The sequence below is a fragment of the Carettochelys insculpta genome, chromosome 28, assembly GCF_033958435.1.
Source record: "Carettochelys insculpta isolate YL-2023 chromosome 28, ASM3395843v1, whole genome shotgun sequence".
Lineage (NCBI taxonomy): Eukaryota > Metazoa > Chordata > Testudines > Carettochelyidae > Carettochelys > Carettochelys insculpta.
Genome location: NC_134164.1, coordinates 3832598 through 3859026, shown reverse-complemented (window position 1 = coordinate 3859026; position 26429 = coordinate 3832598). Strand labels below are relative to the sequence as shown.

Here is a 26429-nt window from a genome sequence, read left to right as displayed (position 1 = left end):
AAGTCTCTGTGGCGGGCCCTGGAAAACAGCCCTGGCCGAGTTGCTCACCTTGAGGAAGGACATGTCGGCGTCTGGCCCCAGGTAGGTGATCTCCAGGTTGCCCTGCACCACCTGGCAGTCCTGGTAGAGGCGGCTGAGGGTGGCGTAGTGGTTCTCTGGGCTGGAGGGACGCAGCAGCTTCATGTCGGTGCCTGTGCACACTGCAGGGGGGTGGAAAGGAAGAGCCAGTGAAGCTGGGCAGGGATGGCGATCGGCACTCGGGACAGGGTTGGAGGGGCCGGGTGCCATTCAGAGAGCCCCTCAGCACCGTTCATCCAAAGGCTCCAGCCCAGCTGTGGGGGTTCAGGCAAACAGGCCCAGCCCCAGCCCACCCCTGGCTCTGCAGGTACCCCCGGGGCGCAGCACTGGGCCCCTCTGTCCACGGGTAAGAGGGGATATGGAGCTGCCAGTTCCTGCCTCAGCTCCTGTGGGCCCTGGGAAACAACCACGGTGGGCCCAGCCTGGCAGCCCTTTGGGTTGGCGTTCAGGGGAGGAACAAGATCGGAGGGACCTGGGAAAACACTGGAGGAGAGGCTCTGCTCACCACAGGCTACTCAGGTGTCACACCAAGGGCTTGGAGGTTGGAAGCGGGCCACAGCTCCAGACCCACGGGGGATACCGGACAAGTTGCTGGGGCCTGATTTCCAAGGGCACCGCACAGCTACAGGACCCAGATGACGGTGCCACAACCGTTTGTAGCGAGGTGGTACCGTGGCCCCTTGCCTCTGTCCCTGCGCCTCCCCCCAGCGTTGAAGCTGGGAGCAGGGCTGCGGCTCCGACCAGAGAGGATGTAGATCACGGTTAGGGGGCCAAGGCTGGGGCCAGCCCTGGAGCCCTGGGTGCACAGCTGTGACCCCATATAAAACTCGGGGGTGCTGCAGCCCCCCACCCCCCGACCCCTTGGTTCCTGTGCTGTGGGACCCAACTGCAGCAGAGCTGAGTTCTCGGTTAGACACCTACAGAAGGGCAGGATTCCCAGAGGGCTCACAGCTCTGTTGTGTCTCTGGCTCTCCACCCCTCACCTGTCAAATGGGAGCAAAGCTCCTTCCCAGTAGGCCTAGTTCACTGTAAGTTCTATGGGGCACTCTGTTAGCACCAGGGGGTGCAACAGCTGCCCCCTCCGCCCCACCCAGCTCAGCCCTCTCCAGGACAATACACAGCAGAGGCCCACGTGGGTTAACTGCATGTCTGTTACGACAAGGAAAACACGGGGCCCTGAGCTCAGGTAAAAGCACCTGGCGTATTCCTTCTACAGCCATCCTCTGGCAGATCCCAAGAGCTCTCTGTTGGCTCCTCAAGCCAAACGTTGCCCCTATGCCCAGCCACTGCCGGGTGTTTGCAGATCACATGGTGGCCGGCGGATTATGGGAGAGATTATGTGAAAGGAATGTACAAGATCCCTCCCCAAAACTGCCTTTCGCGAGCGTCTGCCGGGGCAGGCTCAAAGCAGAGCTCTGAGGAACGGCTGGTTGTGCATGGCTCTCCTCGCGGCCTTGTGCCAGGCAGAAAGGAAAGACTGGGCGGGAATCAGGGCCATGGGGAAAGCACCAGGTTTATTCGTATCTGTCGGCGAGTGAAGCAGGTGCAGAGCAGGTGGGGAGTCCCAGGGGTTGTGAGGAGCATGGGACAGCTGTGCAGGAGCTGCCTCCAGAGAGGGAGAGACGCCTCCACGGTTGGCTCCGGGGGCCTGGCGGCTGTATCCGAGCCATGTTCTAACCCCCACCGCTCTGCGGGGAGGCTTGGAGGTGTAGCAAGGCTGGCACCGCTGACTGGCTCCCCACCCAGTCCAGCCACCGGACGCGGTGAGGAAGCGTCACTTTCCACAGGAAACGCCCTGGGCTAAAGTCCCATCCATTTATCTCGCGGCGGCTTTCAACCGCTTCCTGAATGACTTCTCCCCCTCACGCGGCGGAACAATAAAGGAGCAATTGGTTTGGTCCCGGCCCCCGGTCTCTGCCCCCTCGAGAACCAGCAGGGAAGCCTGAAGTGGGAGGCCAAAAGGATGGATGGCTTCTGTGTGGCAGGACCTCTCGCCCCCAGCCCCGGGCTCAGCAAACAATAGGCTCCTGTCAGTGCATTAGACAGAAGCCGTCAATGCGGAGCGCCAGCGAGGAGGGTTTGGTCAGGACGCCTGTACGTATACACTGGGCCTTCTCGCAAAGACCTCCCCCCAGTCGCAAACACTGCCTGGCTCGGGCCCGAGAGTCCTGTCCGCCCCACGTCACAGAGGGAGACGTTCGGCCTGGAGCGCAGCGACCCTGGTTCCCACTTCTGGGGGCCAGACCCACACGGGGGACGTGACGTTTCGTAAGCTGGGGAGCAGCACAATTGGCAGCTGGGTCTCTGGCTCACCCACCTCATTCGACGTGTTGAAGTCCATGAGTGCTTTTACAGCTGGGTAGGCCCATTAACAAAGATTCGCACCTTGATAGACCCACTAACACAGGCCCCACATTCTACAGATTCATTTTCCTACCCATGTCCACAGGTTTTGGGTTTTGCTTTGTATGAACATAACCGGAACTTCCGCCGGTCTGGATGACAACAGCCAGGTTGGGTGCAGGCCAGGGGCGAAAAACGGCCCAGCGTGAAAGGTTTGCTCCCCTGTGCTAGCCCTTCCCAGAGCTAGAACTGCTGCCCGCGACGCCCCTGCTACATCCCCCTTTTTACTGCCCTAGCCTGGTAGGCAGCGGTCAGTCTTTTGGTCTTGCCGGGCTGCGCCATCCTCAAACGCAGCTCAGGGATGGTCACACCTGCCTGGGTGTTGGCGTCTCAGTACCCCTGCACCGTGCTTTCTAAAATCCCAGCTGCCCAAAGCAAACCCACCCCGATTCCCACTGCCCGCAGGTGGACTCCAGCCAGGTCGCCAAGGGCCCTGGTGGCGGCTTTATGTAACCTGATGCTGGCTCCTAAACGCAGGGCTTTGCTTCCTCTGTCCTGGGGCTGGGGTGGGGCTGGGCTGTTAGGGAGGGAGAGAGAGACAAACAATAACACCAACTCACTCCGCAACTCCATCTCCCCTGGCTTGGCCTCCAGAAGAGCAGGTGAGATAAAGCACAGGTGCGCGGGGCCGACTCCCACCTCCTCCCAGTCTGCAGTAAGCTCCTGTCCAGGGTGGTTTTCCCAGACTGCCCCTTATTTCAGCTGTTTCACAGGCAAATTTTTAAGAACAAGGGCAAATTGTCCCGTATTTTGTGGGGCTCCTGTTCCCTGGCACCTGGTGTCTCCAGGTGGCAGTCCCCCACTGCCAGGGAGCTCCTCTGCTGGGTGGCTGCCCCATGCCCCGGTGCCCCACGGAGGCAGCCCCCACTGTCAGTGAGCTCTGCCATGCGGCAGCCTCTTCATTCCCTCATGCCCCCCTGCAGGGAGGTTGTGGAGCCCTCATCCTCTGCTCCCCCTCAGCAGGAGGCTGCAGAGCCCCCAGCCCTGGTGCCTGACTGTGGGGCAGCCACCCCCATCGCCGAGGAGCCCCGACATGGAACTGCAGCACCCCCATTCCTGGAGGCCGGTGTCCCATATTTGCCACAGGGCAATGTGGTCACCCAACTCCTGTCCCCTCCTCCTAGAACAGCCCCCAAAGGGAGCAGTGAGACAGAAAAATGGTCCCAACTCTCTGCTCCTCGTGGGGGTTGCTGCCCCGGAGAGGGTGCGCGAAGGGGCTGGAGGTTGTTACTCCGGCAGCGCTACGGCTTTGGGCTGAGGCGGACTCAGGAAAAGCCCAGGTGAGGAACCCAGACGGCCGGAACTCACAGGCGGGCTCGAGCCGGGGACCACAGTACTGGAGCCTGTACAGCGTGCGCTAAAAGCCAGCGGGCTCTCAGCTAAGGCTGAGGATGAGACTCAGTCTGTCTGTCAGTGGGCTAGGTGCCTCTCCATGGCACAGTGCACCACACCCAGGTGTGTGTGTGTGTTACGCCTGCACGGCGAGGGGACTCGAATTCGTTGACAGCCGAGTGCAGCCAATGGCAGGAGCCTTTGGATGCGACTCCCTGGCTCTAATCGGGGCTCTGTGATTGGTGCACTGTGACCCCAGGCAAACCGGGGTGTCTGAACTCCACAGTTTGTGCAAACTACATGTATTGGGTAACACCTCGGTGGAGAGCAGGGCCCGGTCACGCAGGGTGCTGCACGGACACAGAGCACGAGACAGGCCCTGCACCCGAGAGCTCACACGGCCCAGGACAGAACTAACAGACCCCTCTGTGACCAGACCCCCCCACTTTGTCAGACCCAGTTTCACGGACTAACTAAATAACTGGTTCCTGTCTCAAAAACTAAAACTTGAGTCCCACCCAGGGAGCTGAACACAGTCTCTGGGTCACAGTTCCTGGCCGATTATTCACACTTCTGCGGATCTGTGTAACACAACCCTCCAGGCAGCTGGTCAGCTGCAGGAATCAGATGTGGGACCTCCGGATCTGAGCCTCTGACTTCCTGCCTGGCAGGACACAGCACCACGCCACGTGGGAATGGCTTACACCTCAGCAGACATAAGATCCGTTGGCCTGGCCAGAACAAATGCCCCTCCAGCCTTCTGCATCTACACACCTCACCACACACCAGTGAGATGAGAACCCGCAGGCTGGCACTGCCGCTGTTACGATTTGCTCCCATCTCCTCCCACCCCCCAAAAAAACACATTGCCCTGGTTGGATCCCCATTGTTCACCCAGCAAATGAAACACCATTTACATCACCTGCCCTAAGGTGTGTTTTATAAGAGCAGGATTCCCTGTAAGCTGAGCACTTGGGCAGCCACCCAGCAGAAATTCAGGTGCTGCCCAGCTGATTGGCAGAGTGCCCACAGCTGGCAGCCTTTGCTTCTATGGGTGGTGCACCTCCACGCAAGCCTTGGTGCAAATAATAAAATTTATTCCACTCGCGGATGGAAAAAAATTAGCGGGATTGCTGTCTAAGCCCTTGTTTCTCTGACTGGCATTCGGCAAGGAAGAGCACCTCGCGTGGCATGGTCTCCCCTGCCACCCAGCAGACAGACGCCCAGGGAAAGCAATGCTGTGATGGGCCAGCCTGGAGGAAAGCTGGGGTCGCCACTGCTGGCGTGATCAGATAAGCCTCCTTGGCGGGAAAGTGATGCTGCAAATCTCCTGGTACACAATAATTAAAGCCAGGCTCATGTCTGGCTGGAGTTGGATAACCATGGGCGTGGCTCACCCAGGGACTGAAACTGCTGCAGGCACTGAGGTGTGACTCAGACTCAAAGGGAGTCCCCAGTTTCTCCTGACGTTGAACTGCTTTGGGAGAAGGCTGTGTCCGCCCCCCGCCTGTCTCCAAGTGTTACCTTTGAACAACAGGGCGGCAGGAGAGCATTGCCTGATCGGAAGATTCTGCACTTGTTTTGGTTTCTAAGGGACATCGGGTCCTACCCAGTCTCCACCCAGCCTGGATATTGCAGACGCGGAGTTTGGAAAAGCATCCGAACTTTGGCACATTGATCAGAACTTCTGGAGAAGCTCCCTCCCTCAGCCCCACCACCCACCCTGCCCGGCATCCTCCCTTCTCAGATGCAGCCGGGCTTCCAAAGCTGGGGTGGGGTTCCAAAGGAGAGAGGAGGGTGGGTCCCATCACCCCTGTCACTCCAACACATCAGAGACCTGCGGGAACGCTGATGCGACTTTAACCCTGTTGCTGCGATGGAGCCAGCAGTCTAAAAAGCCAGTGCTGCATTGCAACAGCTGCACTTTTGGAGGGCAGCAAGCAGTGCGGTCGCAAGCCAGGGAGGGGCACGTCCCCACCCAGACATGCATGGTGCAGCCCTGGAGGTGAAGCTGTGGATGGAGGTACATTGGTGGCTGGGGAGCTGTGGCACACAGCGCTGGAGAAGCATTGAGCCTGGGATACGGGAGTGCATGAAGTCGTATCACAGGGGCATTATTTCTGCATTAGTCCATTTTAACCCCCCACCCCACCCCGCTCCAACACACACACCCCCCAGGCACTGAAGGAGTTAAATCCCAGTCATGTCCAGCTGCAGCTCATGACATCAGAGACAGGGGTTTTGTAACCCAAGCCCAGGCAGCACACGCTGATTTTAAAACGCCTGGCAGATCCGGAGGAAGACACCAGACCGGAGGGGCACGTGGGGGGCTCCATTTCTAACCACATCCGGAAGGGGACACCCACAGGCCCCAAATCACAGAAGCACTTTCTCTCTCTCTCTCTCTCTCTCCCGGCTCACGCTGAGGTCACTGCTGGCTCTCGGCTCCCCATGCCAGCCCACAGTGAGGAAGCTGGGGGAGTTCGAGGGATGCAGGATATTCCGCCAGAGCGCAAGGGGTGGGGGATAAAACAGACCCAGTTGTTCAGGGCCCACCCCAAAGCAACCAAAGTCGTAGCCGCTGCTGCGCTGAGGAATGCCAGCAGCAGAGATGGGCCCAAATGGAAAGGCTCAGACCCCCCACGTTTGTGCGTTCTGGGTCAGCCACTACAGAGAGCATGACATCAGCTTTTAAAACACTCCTACCCTGTTGCTCCATGCCCAGCAGAGGTTACACTGGCCACTAGAGAAGGGCGAGTGCAGAGTGAATTGGAAGACTGTATGAAAAGAGGAGAAGCTCGGTGTTGTGGTTAGGGTTCCAGCCAGCCCTCAATTCCCTGTGTGCCCCTGGGCAAGTCACTTAGCCACTCAGTGCCTCAGTTTCCCCATTTGTATCATGGGGATAATAGCCGGGGATAAGTAATGGAGGCCAGAGACTGATTAATGTCCAACTGCCTGGTGGGTTTTGTGTGAGGTGGATGTTTGCCCAGCAGCCACTCAGCTGAGACCCACCAAGCTCGTGGACCTGGGGTCAGCAAACAGCCCTTTGGCTGTTAACGCGCTCGCCCAGCCCCTCTGTCTCTGTGTCTGCTGCACTGAGTTGCATCAGTAGCAGAGTCAATCGTGGTCTTGGGCTTGACGGTGTGTGTGGGATCGGGGAGATGGCGACTCCAACAGCCTGTCTAACATTCACACAGGGCTCCAATAATGAATTACCCCACATCAGCATTTCTCCTGAGACAAAACGTTCCCCTTGCCACACGGGGACACGGCCCCAGCTTTGGGCCCAGGCTGAAGACATGCTGGACATGGAGGCCGATATTTTTACCTTCTTCAGTGGATGATTTAGGGAAAGGAACACAGACATGTCTTTGTCCCTCCCTGAGCGTCCACCTGTGGCTTTCCCAGCTGGGATGCTCTGGGAACAGCTTCTTGTCCTACCCTCAGAGGTCAAGGGGAACAATTTTTCTCCCTCCTCCTTGTAACCCTCTTTTATTTGAAAACCGCCATAAGGGTCCACTCTGTCTTCTCTTTTCTAAACTAAACAAGCCCCGTTCTTTCAGTCTTCTCTCAGAGCTCATGTTCTCTAGACCTTTTATCACTCCTGTTGCTCTTTTCTGGACAACCACCAATTTCTCCACATCCTTCTTGAAACGTGGTGCCCAGAACTGGGCACAATGCTCCAAATGAGGCCCAACCAGCGCTGAGTAGAGCGGAAGAATGACTCCTTGTGTCTCGCTCACAACACTCCTGTTCATGCGTCCCAGAATCAGGTTTGCTTTTTTGGCAACAGCATCACCCTGTCGACTCTCATTTAGCTTGTGGTCCACAACGACTCCTGGATCCCTTTCTGCAGAGAGGGGGCTCTTCAGGCCACAGGATGCCGGAGGAGGTGATGCCCCTTCGATTCACAGAGTTTAAAACCAGAAAGGCCAGTTCTGACCATCTCCTCAGTTCTGCCTCGCACAGGCCCAGAAACCGGCCCCAGGAATTCTCTGTTGCCACTGCAGACTCCTTGCAGAGCAGTATGCCCAAGGCTCTGCCCCATCCCACTCCATCAAGGCTCTGTGTTATCCATCTCCCCCCACGGTCTGCGCCTCCTTCTCTCTAGGACTGTACCTCCCCGATAGATGGTGGCAACGGCTCACCCCCCCGGCTGCTGCCGTTTTGACGGAACTGCTTTTTCAGGTCAGGCGTGTTTAAAAAGACAAACAACTGACGCAACGCGGCTGAGCCACGCTTCCCCTCCCTGACACACCTCCGCCTCGCCTGCCCCGACGCAGCCTTCCCCCAGCCCTGCTGCAGCTGTCACCACAGGCTCTGCTGGCAGAGATTCCCTGGTTAGTCCCAGCGTGCAGGCCAAGATGGCAGCCATCCCTGGAGCAAGAGCTGCAAACAGACAAGTCCCTTCCAAGGTTGCGGGGGGACGGGGCTGGACACTAAATCCACCCAAGGAGCTGGAGAAAGGATCGGATTGTAGGAGGGGCGAGGCAGAGCATGGTGACGTCAAGGAAGGAAGCTGCATGGAGATCTTCCTACTCACATGGGTGGGAGCAGCATTGCTGAAGGGCTGGGGCAGAGAGACCCAATTCCCACGGAGGTGCTGGTGTCATCCATGGGGGCGTGCATTACTGGGCCCTGTCTGGGCCTGACGCCCGCCCCCGCATGCTTCCAGCTCAAATCCAGGACGGCCAACACCCCAGCGACGGGACCAGGGAAGGGAAGCTCCTGTCGCCTGCTTGCCTATAAAGCCTACTAACAGAGCATTTTAGTAATCCAGGAGAGCGGCTGCGCAGGGTGCAGGGCGGCCCCTGGACTTTTAAGTCGGACTGGCGAGCTCGTACTCCAGATGAATAATTCTATCTGAATATCAACACTCCTGAGCTCAGTTGAGCCAGGCAGATCCTCTGCGAGTCAAGCACAGGGGAGGGGGGCCCGTACCACGCCCCAACCAGAGAGCTACACCAACCGGGGGTCCAACTCACTGGACAAACAGGATCTATGGAGGGCTCAGGTGGGGGATACCCAAACGAGGGCACAGAGGCAGAACTCCTTGGGAGGGGGGATGTGTCCCCTTGGGGATGCAGCTGAGCGAATGGCCTGATGCCCTTGGGGGATGCTGCTGGCCCCCCGCAAAGGGCGCCTCTGCGCTACCCCCTCCTCGGCTTCTCTCCCCCCCCGCCGTCCTCCCAAAGAGGCAGCTAAGGACATCTCCTTCCCAGCATTCAGTCCACAGCGGGGCCTCTGCGGGGGACAATGGCCCGCCAGGCCTATAATAAAGTCGACTCCTGGCGGCCAGGCATTCTCCAGAGGTCGGCAGTCGGTCTCCTAGCAACGGACCACGGTAGGCCTCAGGCCTGTGTGGCCCGGCTGAATGGGAGGCCTGATGCTGGGGCACGTATCTGGCGCGAGGGCAGAGGAAAATGAACAGCGCCTCTTAGGCAAGCCACGGGGAGAGGGGTGCCAAGGTGCCTCCGCAGCGAGCGGGCTGGCAACCAAGAATCCACACCCCTGCCAGGCTGCCTTGCTATTATCCAGAGGGTCTTCACCCAGGATCTGTCCCCTGGGTGGCCTGGGGGCAGGTTGGCAACCAGCCAGCCTACCCCCCCCACCCCCTGGCATCTGTTCTTGCACCCCTGGGTCTGCAAACAGTCCTGTACTCCCTCTCCCGTTCCCCCGCCCACCTCCAATAGTCCGGGCTGCACAGGCGAGTGGTGACTTCGATGCAGGCGTGGTTCCCCAGGCGAGAACCTCGGCTGGAAAAGGCAGGGAACCGAGGGGTCCAGGAGCAAGGGAAAAGCAGGGGGGTTCTCCAGGTTTCGTCCCATGCCTCTCTTCTGTCCACACACAGGACGTGGGGGCATGGGGGCTCCAGGCAGCCAGGGCTGCAAGGGCCGAGGGATGAGGGGTCTGGGTGTCGGCTGGGTGAGGGGTCCCTGGCCAAGCAAGCGCTATGACCAGGGTGCCCTGTGACTTTTTCCATTCCTGGTGGAATAAATTTTGTTTTGTTCACCGAGGCATGTGTGTATGTGCACCACCCATAGACGCACAAGCTGCTGGCTGTGGGTGCTCTGCTAGATGGCTGCCGGCACCCGAATCTCTCTTGAGTGGCTGCCCCAGTGCCGCCCCGGTTCTCAGTTTACCGGGAACTGTGAGTTCAGCACAGAAAACTGGGGGACAGCCACTAGTTCACTCAAGCCTGGTCCTTTCCCGGCAAATCAGCTCATTTGGCCTCCTGTGCCTTTCCCTGACTCTTTCCGCCAACCGGTGACATTCACGCCTGTTTGCTTTTCACCTCAGCCCCTCAAAGCCCTGGACACATGAACAAGCTTCCTCCACGCTCCCCAACACCAGGCTTATTATCAGGTTAAGTTTCAGCTCACATAGGTGCAGCAGGTGGTCGTCAAGGGCTGAATAATTAAGTCATAACATTGGGCAGGTAGGGAAACTGAGGCACAGAAGGATGACCTGACTCACCCAAAGTCACATGACAGGTTGGGGGTGGGGGCAAGCTGGGACTAGAACCCAGGAGCTGGGAGCCCCAGCACACCTGCTGTAACCTGGAGGAAACAATTCCTTCTCCCAGAGCTGGGAGCAGAACCCAGGAGTCCTGGCTCATTCACCCCACCCTCACTTTTGCCTCTCTTTTGGTAGCTTTGTGGATTTCTTTTAACTCTGCTCTTCTCCAGGATCCAGCACTATGGGAAAAAGTAGGTGGGAGGGCAGACATTTCTCTGCCAGCTACTGAGACGGGCCGAGGAGGAAGGGACGGGACAGCATTTTTGAGCCTTTGAGGTTCACTCTGCGCCCCCCACACTCTAAGTCCCTGACAGTAAAAGCAAACTGCCTCGTCATGCACCTCCCAGAGGAGCGCGGGCACTTGGCCTGCGACCCTACAGCAGAAGCAGGCTGGCTGCTTGCCAGCCAGGGTTCCATTTGGCAGACTCCTGAAAAGCTCGGGCAGCGTCGGCTACACGACGGAGCAGCAGGCAGAAGGGATTTGTCCTGGGCTGGGCAGCCTGCAGGTTTGGCACTGTAAATTCAGGTTGGAAATAACTGATCCGTGCCCCGAGAGATGCAGTTTTGCCTCCTGTCCCTCGGTCACAGACACGCTGTTACTTCAGGGGCAGGTTCTGGCTAGAACGGGGCTGCTTAGCGAGGTGGTAGAATCTCCATCCCCAGAGGTTTTTAAGGCCTGGCTTGACAAAGCCCTAGTTGGGACGATTTAGTTGGGGCTGGTCCTACTTTGAGCAGGAGTTTGGACTAGAGGAGAGTTTAGAATCATAGACTCCTAGGGCTGGAAGGCACGTCAGGAGGTCATTGAGTCCAGCCCCCTGCTTCAAGCAAGATCACCCCCAATTAAATCACTCCAGCCCCCGGCTAAAGCAGGATCAACCCCAACTGAATCAACCCAGCCATGATTATATCAAGCTGGGACTTAACAACCTCTCGGGATGGAGATTCCACCACCTGTCTCAGTAACACTTTGCAGCTTCTTAACCGCCGAACACTGGTCTTGTCGGAACAGCTCCGCAGGTGTGCCGTGAGCCTCTGCCACTTTTGTGATATCATGCAGAGAGGGTCTATATTTTCCGTGATTAAAACCAGATACAATGATCCTTCTTCACTGCCAGGAGACCTGATTAAATGACTTTGTTTTGGTTTTGCTTTTTTTTTTTTTTTTGTAAGAACATTTTCTTAGGTGTCCCCACACAAAATATTATTGATTGCTGTTCCGGGGTCTCAAAAAGTTTAAGAAATACTGGACTCGATGACCTCCTGAGGTCTCTTCCAGCCCTGGGTCTAGGAAGCTGCCTATGCTCATACCGCAGCCTGTTTCAGAGCCAGAAACTGAGCTCCATTCCAAGTCCAGCGGCACAGCGAAAGCAGCCGAACTCTTCATTTGAAAGTGTTCAGCGGCGGAGACGAGAGGTGCTGGAACGAGAGGGGCAGGAGGTGCTGGCACTTCCCCTGGCTTGAAGCGAGTTTCCGTTATACACAGGGTTCCCAGCTGGCTTCAATGACTCTTAGCATCCGCTCTACAAAAACTGTTCCAGCGCGGGTGTTCCCAGCCGTCCTTGTCTTCGGTCGGGGCGGGGGGCTGGGATATCAAACGGCGCCCCAGGCCGTGTCCAGTGCCCTCCTGCTCTGCGTCACCAGACTTGACTGGCCTGGCACAAGGCCAGCAGTCCTGGCCTGGCACTGAGGGGCCACGTGGGGGGTGGGGGTTGTGTGTGGAGCCGTCCTCTTGATCCCATTGGGCTTGGCGGGCTGTCCAGCTCCTCGACTGTCACTGTCATGCTTGTGCCGAGCCTGGTCTCGTCTCCTTCTCTGTCGTCTGCCCTTTCTTCCTGCCAACCCTCAGGCACCCATTCCTCCCTCCGAAGCTTCATGGCCGTGTCCTCCAGCCCGACAGGGTACAGCTGCTAACGTCCCAACGGCAGCGGGAGCAGCAACTGAACCATGACCTCGCAGGAAGCCGCAAGCAGTTTTTCAGGGGGGCTGCCAGGTCAGGCCAGCATTAGACTTGCTGGGACCCAGGGTAGAAAGCTGAAGCCCCCCAACCAGTGTTCCCTGTAGGTTGAGTGCTTGGGTGGCTGCCCAGGAGAGATTCAGGTGCCGTCCAGCTGATTAGCAGGGTGCCTGCAGCCAGCAGCCTGTGTTTCTATGGGTGATTCACATCTCTTGGGACACACAGTAAAATTTATTCTGCCCATGGATGGAAAAAAGCCCCATTGCACAAAGCTGAAATCCAGGGCCAGGAGGCTTGCCATGCTGGGCTGTAGCCAGAGACTGCGCAATGTGGCCCATTCCTGGCCCATTCCTTACCCGTTCCAGAGCAGCCCCTGCCCCCCCCGCCCACCGGCTGCATTTCCCAAGGTGCAGCCAGCAGGATTCTGGAAAAACTGAGTTAACTTTTAACAGCTGCTGCTGGGACTCAGGGAGGCTCAAGATGGACCCCAGTGTGGGAGATCCCTGCTGCGGCAGGACTTTAAAGGTCACCTTCGGAACCAGCTGGGCCACAGAGATCAGGCTAGGCTAGTGCAGAGAGGAATTCCGCCCCCCCCCCCCGAAAGACTAAAGACGGGAAGAGAATAATTAATGCTAAGGGCTGATCTGATCCACACACATGATCTTCCTGATCTGCAGCATCCCAGGGGCTCCCCACTTTACTGACCCTCCAACGTATTGCACTGAGGACAGCATGATGTGGGAAACCCTTCTGGATTTGGAAATGTCTCTCCTTCCTGCAGCATGTGTCCTATGAAGGTGCTGGAGCAGTTTACTGGAGAATCAGAGGAGTCCACCTATGTGCCCGCTAACTTTTCCTTCCTTGTGCAGAATTAATTTTATGTGCACCAAGCCAGAGAAACACAGGCTGCTTGCTGTAGGTGCTCTGCTAATCAGCTGGGCGGCACCTGAATCCCTCCTGGGTGGCCGCCCAAGTGTTCAGATTAGACGGAACCCTACTGGAGCCGCCCAAAAGAGCCCAGGGGAACTGACCAGAACAGATCCCAGAGCGTGTCCAGTGCTGACAGCATAAAACTTCACGCTGGCAGGGGAATAATTTGGAGATGGCTGGGGGAGGGGAGAATCCCGTCTCCCACAGAAAGCAAAAACAAGCTATCACCTGCAGCCAAAGCTCAAGGTCTAAATCCACCTGTTCATCAAGAGATTGGCCTAGAATTCCAGCAAACAAGGAGCAGCAGTAGCTAGGATGGGCTCTCTGCAGGGCAAAAGTCAGGAGGGCCCAGCGCCTCCAGCCAGGGCCAGGTTTTCACTAGGATTCAATGGGAGCTGCTGGCCTTTCATGAACACCTGGCCCTAGGAGCATGTGTACATTTGGGGGTGGAGGTTTCTCAGCACTGAGTTTGGATCCACGAACTTTGGCTTCCTATTCTCACCCTCCTCTCCCAGATCCCCTTCTCCCTTCCAGCCCATGGTCTGTTGACCTTCATGCTACAAGGCTTGTCTGTTTACTCTGCTTTTTGGAAGCGTGTCAATAACTGGGGGTGAGCAGATGTCCCGATTTTGCAGGGACAGTCCTGATATTTGGGGCATTGTCTTACATTGGCACCCATGCCCCTGTACCAAATTTTCACGCTTGCTCTTTGGGCACCCTAGTCAATGCTGGGACGGGAAATGGGGACCATCAGGGCGTGAAGCAGCTAAGTGACTTGTCCAAGGTTATCCAAGGTGTAGTGGCAAAGCAGGGAATTGAACCTGAGTCTCCTGGGTAGTTATTATCCTTCCTCTACAGCTATTTGCTAACCAGGGGCAGAGCATTCATAGGAACCTAAGGGAGGGAGGCATCTCCTAGAGGAAGTTCAGTGGGCACTGGGTACCTGACTCCCTGAGGATAATCTCAGCCTCTGGACTGAATAAACTGAGGTGGGTCTCAGCCCAGTGGCTGACTGTGCTCAGGAGAGATGTACTCACTCAGCACCCATTGATCCCTTTATTAGTAGCCTCAGTAGGTGGTAGAAATCGAACTCCCCCTGCGGACCAGGCACAAGACAGGTTACAGGGAGGCCGTGTGGGATGGAAAGGTGTGGAAAATCATGCCCTGTCGTTTTCTGGGCTGTGCTCATGCTAGGGTCAGGACAAGAAGTATTGACCTCCTGGCTTGGCTACTAGGTTTCCTCTAGGTTTTTTTCCATCCATGTGCAGAATAAATTTTGTTATGTGCATGGAAGCCTGTTCTGATGTGCACCACTAGCAGAAACACACATTGCTGGCTGTGGGCACTCTGCTAATCAGCTGGGCAGCATCTGAATCTCTCCTGAGTGGCTGCCCAAGTGCTCAGCTTACAGGGAACACAGCTGGCCAGCCAGCATTTCAACAAGGAAAGGCAGATGCACAGCTCTGTCCTGCCTGCTCTCTGCGGGGGCAGGGGATGTGTCCTGCTGTTTTGGGAGCTGGAATCTATGCCTTGATTAGGGTCCCATCTCACCCACATACAAGGGGACAGAGAAGTACAACCAGCACTCCGATGAACTGAGCAGGGAGTGTGCATCCCATCTACACAGCCTGAGATCGGTGTTCCCTGTACAGCTGCAGTGCCACACAGCTGATTAGGAGAGCACCACCTCCCTGCCTGGTTTGTGTTTCTCCTGGTAGTGCACATCCACATGTTTCAGGACACACAACAAAATTTATTCCACATGTGGATGGAAAATAAATTAGAGGGACTGTTGCCTGAGATGCAACCTCCTTGAGCGGGGGTCCAAGCAGAGATCCCTCCATCCATCATTGTCCCTTCCCCGACCTTCCTTCTTAGCTACCTCCTGCTTCCCTGTCCTGGCCTCAGGGCAGGGCTGGAGGAGTGGAGATGAGATGTTCTTCTTTCTCCCAAGCTGTGCTCTGCAACCCCAGCTGGGAAGCTGAAGGGGGCCGGGCGCAGGAGGAGGAGGGTTGGTGCAGGTTGTTAAAGTCGCACAGGAATGCGAGACAGCCCAGGCACCCGGTAGGGTTAGTCAATCATCAATCATTAAAGGCTCACTCATGCAGTCAGTGGGGGACCCTTGGTGGGGAGGAGAAGGCCCTCTTGTCTGTGCACAGAAGCCTGGGAGACAGAAGGCCTCTGTTGAACCGCAGAGCAGGGGAGCCGTGGGAAGAGCTCCCCACAGAAACTTGCAACCTCAAATCTAGCTAACGGCTCTCAAACCTGACCAGGAGGGTGGGGAGTCTAGCTTTCAGTCCCTGCTAATGAGGGGTCCAATCAGCGCCAACACTTGGCTGCCGCAGACCGGACTGAGGAACTACAAACTCATCACATATTTGTCACTGAAAAAGCCATCAGATTGTAAGAGATACTATCCTGCCTGAAACCCCAAGGGCAGGGATGGCCAAGCTACGGCCCACCGGCTGGATCTGACTTGCCAACACTTAAAACCCAGCCCTGGGCAGACTGGCTGCAGAGGGGGGAGAACTTTGGGTGCTGCCTCCACCCCCAGGAAAATCTCTCATCTCCTATTGGCCAGTTTCACAAGCTGCCCCCGCCCGCAGCAGACTCTCTCAGCTCCTATTGGACACGGGCCATGCAGCACAGTTTCTCAGCTCACATTGGCCAATTTCTGGAGACAGCATGGGAAGCCCGTCTCCCCATTGCAGAGCGCCATGTGGGAAGCCAGCCTGAGGGTGCTGCTGGTCAGAAGCTGCCTAGGTAAGCGCCTCCTTGTCAGATCCTGCTTCTGCCACCTCAGCCCAACTCCCTCCCAGACCCTGGACCCCTCCTACACTCCTCCCCCAGGCCAGAATCCTCTCCTGCACCCATGCCCCCTCCCAGACCCTGCACCCCAAACTCCTGCCCCAAGTCACCAACACAAACCCTCTGCACCAGTACACCTGGTAAAGTGAGCATTTGGGCGGCCGCCCACGAGAGATTCAGGTGCCACCCAGCTGATGAGCAGAGCCCTCACAGCCCCGCCCACCCAGCACACGTGTTTGTATTAGTGGTGCACGTCTGCACATGCCTTAGTGCCCATAACAAAAATTATTCCACCCTTGGATGGAGAAAAATAGCAGAAACCCTGACTGAGAGGATGCTGTGGGCTCTCTCTGTCTCTTCCAGGCCAGGTGCAGGGGTGTCTGGCCTGAGTGCAGCTTGCCCAAACATTGCCAGGAAAGAACAAAGTGTCGGTAAAATCCACAGCTTTATGACTTTAATACATTTCTCTCACCTCTGTGTTCTTCTTGAGTAATAAATAATACTTTGTTTGGAAAAGGCTGAACTGTGTGGCTCTGCACATTATGCGCCTACACAGCTCCTGTGAGAGAAACCTCCTACAGGGCACCAAGCCAAAACCAGACCTGCTGAAGGAGCCACAGGGAGAAACAGTCCCGGCTTGACAAGGTCCTGGCTGGGATGACTTAGTTGGGGTTGATCCTGCTTGAAGCAGGGGGCTGGACTAGACATCTCCTGAGGTCCCTTCCAGCCTTAGGATTCTATGATTCTAAACAGGGGTACTACTCTGTTAGGCTCCAGAATTGGGCCTTAAGGAAGAGTGTGGATATTCCACCTCCACAGATACTTAAAACTGTAAGCTGAGCACTTGGCGGGCCGCCCAGGAGAGATTCAGGTGCTGCCCAGCTGATTAGCAGAGCACCCACAGCCGGCAGCCTGCGTTTCTGCTGTTGGTGCACATCCACACACGCCTCGGTGCACATAACAAAATTTATTCTGCCCACGCATAGCAAAATAATAGCAGGAACACTTAAGGACCCAGTAGCAGAGGTTTAGTTAGGATGGCCAGCTATCCTGACCAGACAGACCAGAAGACATTGGCAACTTGAGAGACATTCAGCAGTCTGCCTTGAGTAAAACAGGGCTGTCACTGGAAGGGTGCACTTAGGAGAGAAGACTACAAAGCATTGAACGCTGTGATTCTTGGCATCGGCTCTTCCATAGGGGATTGTGTCTTGCTAGAGGGGTATACTTCACCAAGCGCAATGGGGCCTTGATCTCTGCTGAGGCCTGCAGGATTTATTATTTATTGTCTGCATTAAAACAACAGCCACCATTCACCAAAAAAAGAAAGAAAGAAAAAAAAAATCCACACCTGCTCTGGAGAGAGGGAATCGAAGAGACAACTCTAGGGGCAGATTCCTAATAGGGAGCTCCATCAGGCAGCAGAACATGGATGTTCTACCTCTACAGATACCTAAAACTGGAGGACTGCAAAGCACCAAGATTAGAATCAAGGAACAATCTTGAACCTGCTGGGAGCATGGCCATTTTGCAGGCCTTTTCCCACTGCTAACGTGGATGATTCCATATCCTGATCAGTACACAGGAGATGGTTAATTCAGTTAGATTGTTAGGTGCACTTTTTCCAGGATCATGCGCAAAGCATCCACAAGTAAGACAGGCAGACTCACCCCAAGGTTAAGCTGCACAGGAACTTCACAGTCACCCGCTGTGTAAACAGAGGGGCCTGACCTTGTGCCCTAAATGTTATCAGACTCGAGTTCACTCAGTGTCCAAAGTAATCCTACCCTAACCCTCGGTGACTCTGTAACCCTATGGACCAAGTGGCTACAGGTGCCTGTCCTGCAAACACACCAGCCTGTGTGTAACTTGACCTACATGAGTCATCCCATTGGAGTTAATGGGAAGGAACATGTGTGCTCAGTTATGCATGGCTTGTGTGTTTGCAGATCTGGGGCATGCCCACCTGTGAAGCTCCCCACACCAAGCAGAGGACACAGAAGTGGAAAATCCCCGGTGACTCGTTAGCATCAGAGGTGTTACCAAATTTATTTTGGAGCAGTAGAAGTCAGACCCTGCCGAGGTTCTCTCTCCTGGGAAATCAGGGAGAACATTAATTGACCCATTTTTTTTTTCCAGCTATTCCAATCCCGACAAACACAAAGCATCTTACTAGCACTTGAAGTGGAAAAGGTGATCCAGAATTCAGTGCCTCCTTTTGGCTAGGGCTCACACCACCGTAGCGGGGTTGGGTCTGGATGGAATGCACGTCGGACACACAGGTACACAACCCAAGCAGCGCACCCAAGTCAGTAGGTAACGTTCGTTCTGAACCAATGTCCCACTGTGGCAGGGGGAGCACTGATGCTGGTTTTTGGCTGAGGTAGCAACTAAAGTAATTAAAGATCCTATGGTATTTTTCTTCCCTGAGGAGTAGCAAGGGTTAACTCAGCTGTCCTATCTAAAGCCAATATGAGTAATTACTCTCGGTCACCCTACATCTGCCGTCGCTCCTGCAGTTTCAGCTGAAGGAGTTTCCCCCCTTCACTTTCTCCCTCAAATGACTGGATAGTGCTGGTTGGCAGCTAATGTATTCCACCCCAGAACCAGCTGCATCTTGCTTTGTGAGTGACATTACTCCTGCATATGTAAGAACATAAGAACAGCCATAGTGGGTCAGACCAAAGGTCCTTCCGGCCCAGCATCCTGTCTGCCAACAATGGCCAATTCTAGGTGCCCCAGATGGAGTGATCCAAACAGGTAATGATCTTTCTCCTGCCATTCCTCTCCAGATTCTGACAAACAGCAGCTAGCGGCACCATTCCTTACCCATCCTGGCTAATAGCCATTGATGGACCTAACCTCCATGAATTTAGCCAGCTCTTTTTTAAATCCTGTTATAGTCCTAGCCTTCCCAGCCTCCTCCGGTGGGGAGTTCCACAGGTTAACTACACACTGTGTGAAAAAGAACTTCCTTCTATTTGTTTTCAACCTGCTGCCCATTAATTTCATTTGGTGTCCTCTAGTTCTTATAGTATGGGAACTAGTAAATCATTTTTCCTTGTTCACGTTCTTCACAGCACTCATAATTTTATATACCTCTATTATATCCCCCTTAGTCTCCTCTTTTCTAAGCTGAAAAGTCTGGGGCTCTTTAATCACTCTTCATATGGAACCCGTTCCAAACCCCTGATCATTTTAGTTTCCTTTTTCTGAACCTTTTCTAATGCTAATCTATCTTTTTCGAGATGCGGTGACCACATCTATGTGCAGTATTCAAGATGGGGGCCTACCATGGTTTTGTATAAGGGCAATAAGCTATTCTCTATCCCTTTTTTAATGATTCCTAACATCCTGTAAAGTCCCTGAAGTGCGTCAGGATGAGAAGTCCTCTAAAAATATTGTTTTCTGAGGACAACATTGCCCATGAGCTCTTATAATTAAATATAGCATATTACAGGGACCCTAGGGCCCAGCTACAGGTATGAAGCAGAACTGCCTGATTTGCAAATTCTGCTCACACTCGGCTAAAACATCAGAAACAAACACCACTAGTTAATAAAGATTTGGATGTGTGCGTAAGGTGCTATGGAGTATGTACTTAATTTCAACATACTGGATAACTCCCTTGGGAATGAGCACCTAGAATTTCCTGTCTGATCTCTCACCCATGGGAGCTGGCCAGTCAGTGAATTACAAAGTATAACTGCACCCATAAGCCTATGGCCCTTGCAATGAACAACTTGACACTGTAGTAAACAGCAGACAAGAGGGATGTGGGGGGAAACATTTTCAATAAGCCGCTTCCCTTCTGCGTACATCAACGAGGCTACCATCGTTTTGGGGCCTTGCTTACATCCTCCTCATCAATGTTGAAATATGCAAAACAAGCAGTGACCTTTGACCAGCCCCGTCATAAAAGTTATTTTGAATTCCACCTTCTGAGATTTGTAATGTAAACGCCTGTCCAGGCTCTTTCATTTGTGGGTGAGATATAAAATAATTGCCCTTGGGAAACTATTCCTTGACTCCAGATTCGGCCTCAGATGGGATTTCACTCACACACAAAGCAAACTAGGATGGAAAAGAAAACAAAAAACAAAAAACAAAAAAACCAACCAGCCTCTCTAGTTCATCCGGCCCCTTAGAGCCTGACCCGGCTATCTGCCACTGTGCAGAACAACCCGGGGAGTAACTCTGTTCCCGGCCACTGCTCACCGGTCTAGACCTCTGCATGCAGCTGGAGGGTCAGCAGCTATTTTTAAACCCTCCGCAACAGCCAGGGGGGAATGGAAAGAAACCGTTCTACACCCCAGCAAACCTCTCCCCCCTACCCCCCGGCTCTGCCCCCTGCAGCCCCCGGGAAAGCCCAGCCGCCCTTCGGTGCGCGCCCCACACCGCGCGCTCGCCACCAGGGCTCCCGGGACCTCGTCCCCGTCACGCTGGGGAAGGGAATTACCAAACGCTCCGCTCCCCCTCAACCCTTCCTCCGGCTAGGGCGGGAGGATTAACCCCTGCGTGCCCGCCGCTCGCGGGAACGACCCTCCGAGGCTCCGGCTAGGGCGGGGCTTTCCTTGGGCAAGTTGCACAAACTTTTCGGGAAAGTTGGTTTGCTGGGGGGGGTGGGGCGCCCCCGCTTTCGTTTCCGGGGCGCGTGCGGGCGTGTTGGGGGTTTCTCCCCCCCCTCCCACGCGCTGTCCCCCCCCCAGCTGAACCCCCTCTCACGAGCTAGTTCCCCCCACTCCCTTGCCTTCCCCCCACCCCCGCCTTTCCAAAGCGGACCCACCTTCTGTGCTCCCGCAGCCGGGCAGGAGAGAGGCCAGCAGCAGCCCTAGGCTGAGCAGGGTCATCTTCCTCACTGCAGGCTGCAGCCCATGGCGCCTGGCAGAGCAGAGGAGTTGGGGGGGTGGGGGCCCTTTGCAGAAAGTTGGGGAGACTTTTCCCCTGCTTTGCAAGCTCAGCGCCAGAGCTTCCTTCTCCAGGCGGCGGGGACGTGCCGCGCGCCGCCGGTCGGGAGTCCAACTCCCCTGGGAGTGGCCAGGCTGTGCTCGGGAAAGCGCGTCGCCCTGTCCTGGGGCTGCCGGGTCCCCTTGCTCTTTGGCTGCTTTGTGTGGCCTCGGCCTGGGCTGCTCCGGGACGGAGGGGAGGGAGGCGGGATGGCGGGCAAAGGAAGGGAGGGGGAAATAAAAGGGCTGAGGGGTGGGACAGGGGCCCGCTGGGGGGAAAAATCTCCCCTAGGAGAAGGGGATCAGAGGGGTCCGACTGTAGCTTCAAAAGCAGCAAGAAGTCCCGGGGCACCTTATAGGCGAACAGATGTTTTGGAGCATGAGCTTTGGTGGGCAAAGACCCGGGACTTCTTGTTGTTTCCTAGGAAAACAGTGGCAGAGGGGCAGCCGGGTCAGTGGCAGAGGGGCAGCTGGGTCAGTGGCAGCCGGGTCAGTGGCAGAGGGGTCAGTGGCGGAGGGGCAGCTGGGTCAGTGGCAGAGGGGTCAGTGGCAGAGGGGCAGCCGGGTCAGTGACAGAGGGGCAGTGGCAGAGGGGCAGCCGGGTCAGTGGCAGAGGGGTCAGTGGCGGAGGGGCAGCCGGGTCAGTGACAGAGGGGTCAGTGGCGGAGGGGCAGCTGGGTCAGTGGCAGAGGGGTCAGTGGCGGAGGGGCAGCCGGGTCAGTGGCAGAGGGGCAGCCGGGTCAGTGACAGAGGGGCAGTGGCAGAGGGGTCAGTGGCGGAGGGGCAGCCGGGTCAGTGGCAGAGGGGCAGCCGGGTCAGTGACAGAGGGGTCAGTGGCGGAGGGGCAGCTGGGTCAGTGGCAGAGGGGTCAGTGGCAGAGGGGCAGCCCGGTTAGTTTCTGGCTCGACAAACAACAAGCAGTGCTGTGCTGGGTTCCCGTGAATATTTCCATCCGGGTGGAATAAATTTTGTTAGGCGCACTGAGGCGTGCGCGGATGTGCGCCACTCATAGACACCCACTGTGGGTGGCCGTGGGCGCGCTGCTGGTGGGCTGGGCGGCATCTGATTCTCTCTCAGCTTACAGGGAACGCAGGTCTGGTGGCACCTTAGAGACTAACAAATGTATTAGGTCATGAGCTTTCGTGGGTGAAAACCATTTTTTTAGATGAAAAATAGAGAGGAAAAACAGAACCCAAGGTTTATATTGTGGGGGAGGGGAAGTTCCCTGTCACTAGGGAGGCCAGTTAATAAAGCACATTGAGAAGGATGTGTCTCATTCCAGTGACGATCAAAGGTGGGAAAGTGCCCTTGTAATGTACCAGCTAGTTGACAGCGTTCTTCAGACCAAGGTTAAAGTTGCCAAATTTGTAAATGAATTCCAATTCCGACGTCTCCCTTTATAATCTTACGCCTTTTTTTTTAAGGGAGGAATGGCTGTTTTAAAATTCATTATTGAATGTCCAGAAGTGAGGCTTGCACAGTGCCCTAAGCACGGCTCCAGAGCAGGAATCCCCCCTCCAGATTAAAGGAACAAGGAGATGGATGTTAGCTGCTAGTCATGGGTGTTGGGATTCAGGGACAGACCTCCACCAGGGTGCAACTCTCAAGCAGCAGGATTTTCAAGTGGGTGTTCAATAGGAGAGCGGAGCTTGAATCCCTGAGCCCATCTTTCTAAAAGGAGGCTGAAACTGCCCTGATTGTGGGTGGAGGACCGTTCTGACAATTTCGGCCTCCCGCTCTGCTTTATAACAAGGGTGCGGAATTCATTCTGAGTGCTGCGATGCAGTGAATATGTGGCCAGCCTGAAACAATAGCTCCAAATGTGAACTGACCTCAGGGGTGTAGGTTCACTCCGAAAACTAACAATCATGAAGAATTACTTCCTAGGAACACTATTAACCCTTTTGCTGCTAATCAAGGGAGGTGAGAAAGCAGAGAGATGGGAAGGCTGTAAAGGGAGTGGAGTTTGGTTAATGAGCGTCAGAACATAAGAATGGCCAGACCGGGGCAGAGCAATGGTCCATCCAGCCCAATATTCTGTCTCTGATTGGCCAGTCTCAGATGCTTCAGTGCGAATGAACACAACAGAGCAATTTTGAGCGACATATCCTTGTTGTCCAGTCCCAGCTTCTAGCAGGCAGAGGTTTGGGTGTACCTGCAGCATGGGGTTGTGTCCCAGACTCTCTTGGATAACAGCCTTCCACGAACTTACCTATGGGCAGAATTTGGTTTGAGGGTGGAACTCAGGAGAGCATCATTCCTGGAGATGTTGTCAGTTCCACCCCTGACTGGTAGACCAGAGCTTGAACCAAACCTCTGTATCTGAACACCACAACATTAGGAAAGTTTAGACTGGCTCAGAATTTAGTAGCTTGAACATAAGAATAGCCACACTGGCTCAGACCAAAGTTCCACCTTGCCCAGCGTTCAGTCTTCCCAATGCCAGGGGCCCCAGTGAGAATGAACAGAACTGGGAACCATGAAGTGATCCATCTTCTATTGTCCATTCCCAGCTTCTGACAAACCTAGGCTAGACAGACCCTCCCTGCCCAGCCTGGTTAATAGTCATGAATAACCTCCATGAATTTGTCTTGTTCTTTTTTGACCCCTGTTACAGTCCTGGCCTTTACAATGTCCTCTGGCGTGGAGTTCCATGGATTGAATGTGAGTTGTGTGAAGAAATACTTCCTTTGGTTTCACAAACAAGCACTCCTGCAGCACCTAAAAGACAAACCAATTTATTAGGTCAGACCCACTTCTTCAGATCTTCCTTTTATTTCCTTTAAACCTACTACCTATTAATTCCACTTGGTAACATCTAGTTCTCGTGTTCTGGGAAGGAATGAATACCTCTTCTTCACTTTTTCCACACCAGTCTTGATTTTATAAACCTCCATCATATCCCCCGCCGTACAGTAATCTGTTTTCCAAGCTGAAAAACCCCAGGTTTATTATTCTCTCCTCGTACGGCAGCGTGGGCCCATTGCTGCTTGTTGGGAGAGGAATCGGATTACTCCAACCATTCTGACTGACTGGGACACATGGGAAGCCTGAGGAGCTCAGACTTGACAGTCAGAAGAGACTGAAAATCTATGAAAAGAAATCCTCAGATCTTCTCTCATGCAAGCCTCATGCAGAAGGCAAGAAGATCCCCTCAAAGTGCCACGTCGTCAGGGAACCACAGTGGAGTTTTGTTCTAATCCACTACAGAGAGGTGTCAAAGCTGATGTCTTAAAAGACACTGCAGTGCATCAGCCGAAGAAATCATGATGCATCCTGGGAGATGTAGGCCAGCCATGAAGCCCTGCCTTCAGAGGGGAGTATGAGGATCTGTGCTTCCTATAAGATGAGCACTTGGGTGCCCACCCAGGAGAGATTCAGGTGCCACCCAGCTGCTTAGCAGACTGCCCACAGTTTCTATGGGTAGTTCACAGCTGCACATGCCTCAATGCACATAACAAATTTTTTTCTGCACACAGATGGAAAAAAATTGCAGGGCTCGTTGGTGAGGACCCCAGGCAACATTGTAGCATTTTCAAATTGAAAAATTCATTTATTTTTTACCAAAAAGAAGAAATTTTCCATGGAAAAAGTTAAATGGAAAAAAAAAGTTTTCAGCAATATTTTGCACAGAAAACACCCCCGTTCTCAGATAATCTCAGCTGCGGTCTCCACACTCATTTCACAGAAGCCACCAAACAGCCGTTGGATGGTGATAATTTCCATTCAGTGTTCACTTGAAGCTAGCTCTGAACCTACCTCAGGAAGAAGAGACTAACTAGCCACTGGTGTAAGAAGGTGAAGTCGGTTCGGTGATCAGGGACTTGGCAAGAGGATACCTAGGTTCACTTCCTGGATTTTCCACTAGCTCAGTTGTGTGGCCTTGGGCAAGTCATGTCTCACTCCCTGCCTCAGCTTCCCCTGCTCCAACATAGTTGAATACAGCTTAAATCAGAGAAGCTGCAAGACTTAATGCACTGAAAGGCCCTTGGATTAAAGGCCCTGGAGAAGGAGAGATCCCATTCAGACGTAACCACTGTTTGTAATATTCTGGATTATAAACAGAGGACAATATCTTGAGTACAAGAGAGTATTTCTAGGCAATATCCTAAATAGGCAGTGCAGAGTGGGGAGTCTGCTTGTTAATATCCTAAGTGGACGTGCCTGGTGTGGGGAAGATGGCTTGTGTCCCAGAGGATGGATGGATAGATAGAGAGATAGATAGCAAGTGTGATCTGAATCTAGTGTTTGTACTTTCGGCAGGATCCTGCATCTGGCAAGCTGGTGCTTGATTTCAGTCCCCAGCCTCAGAAGATGAATAGAGCTTACTATATTTGGCAGCCCTCCTTTCATTTCCTCGGGTGGCTGGAAGTCATCATCAGGGCTATAATGGGCTGCCACAGTTCTGTCTCAGAGAGGAGGAGAGTGTGGTCAGCAGAGGGTGGTTTGCGGGGCGGGGTTGGCCTGAGCGATTAGACCCTGTGGAAGCAGGAGGGGCTTTTAGAGAATGAACTCCATTCAAGCCTTTGCTGAGCCTTCCAGTCAGCCAAAAGAAGAAAATCCATCTGTTGTTATGGGTTTTTTCCTCCCTTTCCTGCAGCTGTTTGAAAATGGGAGGGAAAAAGAAGGCAGAAAAACAAATTTATTGCACAGGTAGCCTTTAATCTGCACCTGATAATGGCCAGGCAGGCACCACTTTACAATCTCTGGGATGTGTGTGAAAGCGTGGGCTGGGACAGATATAGGTCCAAGGATTGAAAGGGTGCCAACAAGGGAGAAAGAAGAAGGAGGTCCGGACTCCCAGAGGACCTATCACATTACATGGATGGTCAAAACACATTTGCATCTTGGAATGTGGACAGGATGAAGGAGGCTGAAAGCTGAACTCTGATTCACAATTAATAACTAACGCGATTTCTTCTACTCTGCGAGACAGAACTAAGCTGGCCAACCACTTCCCTGGAATTAGGTCTTTCCATGGCAGTGGAGAGCTGCTTTGTTTTGAAGGGACTTTGTGAGACAGAGTGGAAGAACAGGAACTCTTTTTGGACTGGATATTTCCAAATCAAATCCCCATCAATTTGGCATGAATACATTAACTTTCGCAGGACTTGTTTACACACAGATTTGCATGCAGTTAATGGAGCTCTGGGTTGTATGAGAAAGTTGCTGCTGTTTTAATGAAAGGTGTGATTTTAAACTGATTTAGCTAAACCGGTGCAAAAGGGGATGTGGACAGCCTGGCTTAAATCAGCTTTAGGTTTGTCTGATGCTGATTAAGAATCAGTTTAAAATAAATTAAAATAAAGTACCCTTTAGACCAAGATGTGTCCACAGAGGGTCTGCATTTGACTCATCCCACATCTACATTTTGCATTCCCAGAGGAGATGCATGAAATCAACTTATCAGGGGTTGGCAGTTGATCCCTATACTCCTGGCTATGGCAGGTATAAGGGAG

General features: G+C 54.3%; 1 protein-coding gene across 7 annotated transcripts in view; it reads right to left on the bottom strand.

Moving 5' to 3' along the window:
- The window catches only part of ERBB2 (erb-b2 receptor tyrosine kinase 2), a 71735-nt gene that overhangs the window by 19843 nt on the left and 25463 nt on the right, over positions 1-26429 (bottom strand). For 4 of the 7 annotated variants that reach the window (XM_074978673.1, XM_074978672.1, XM_074978674.1 and 1 more), the window contains one exon: positions 49-200. In XM_074978673.1, coding sequence (XP_074834774.1) covers positions 49-183 — 135 coding nt within the window. In that variant the 5' untranslated portion in view covers positions 184-200. Of the gene's footprint in view, positions 1-48; positions 201-20810; positions 21118-23182; positions 23692-26429 lie in introns of those variants that run through there. The other 3 variants (XM_074978675.1, XM_074978677.1, XM_074978671.1) reach the window with 2 other exon arrangements.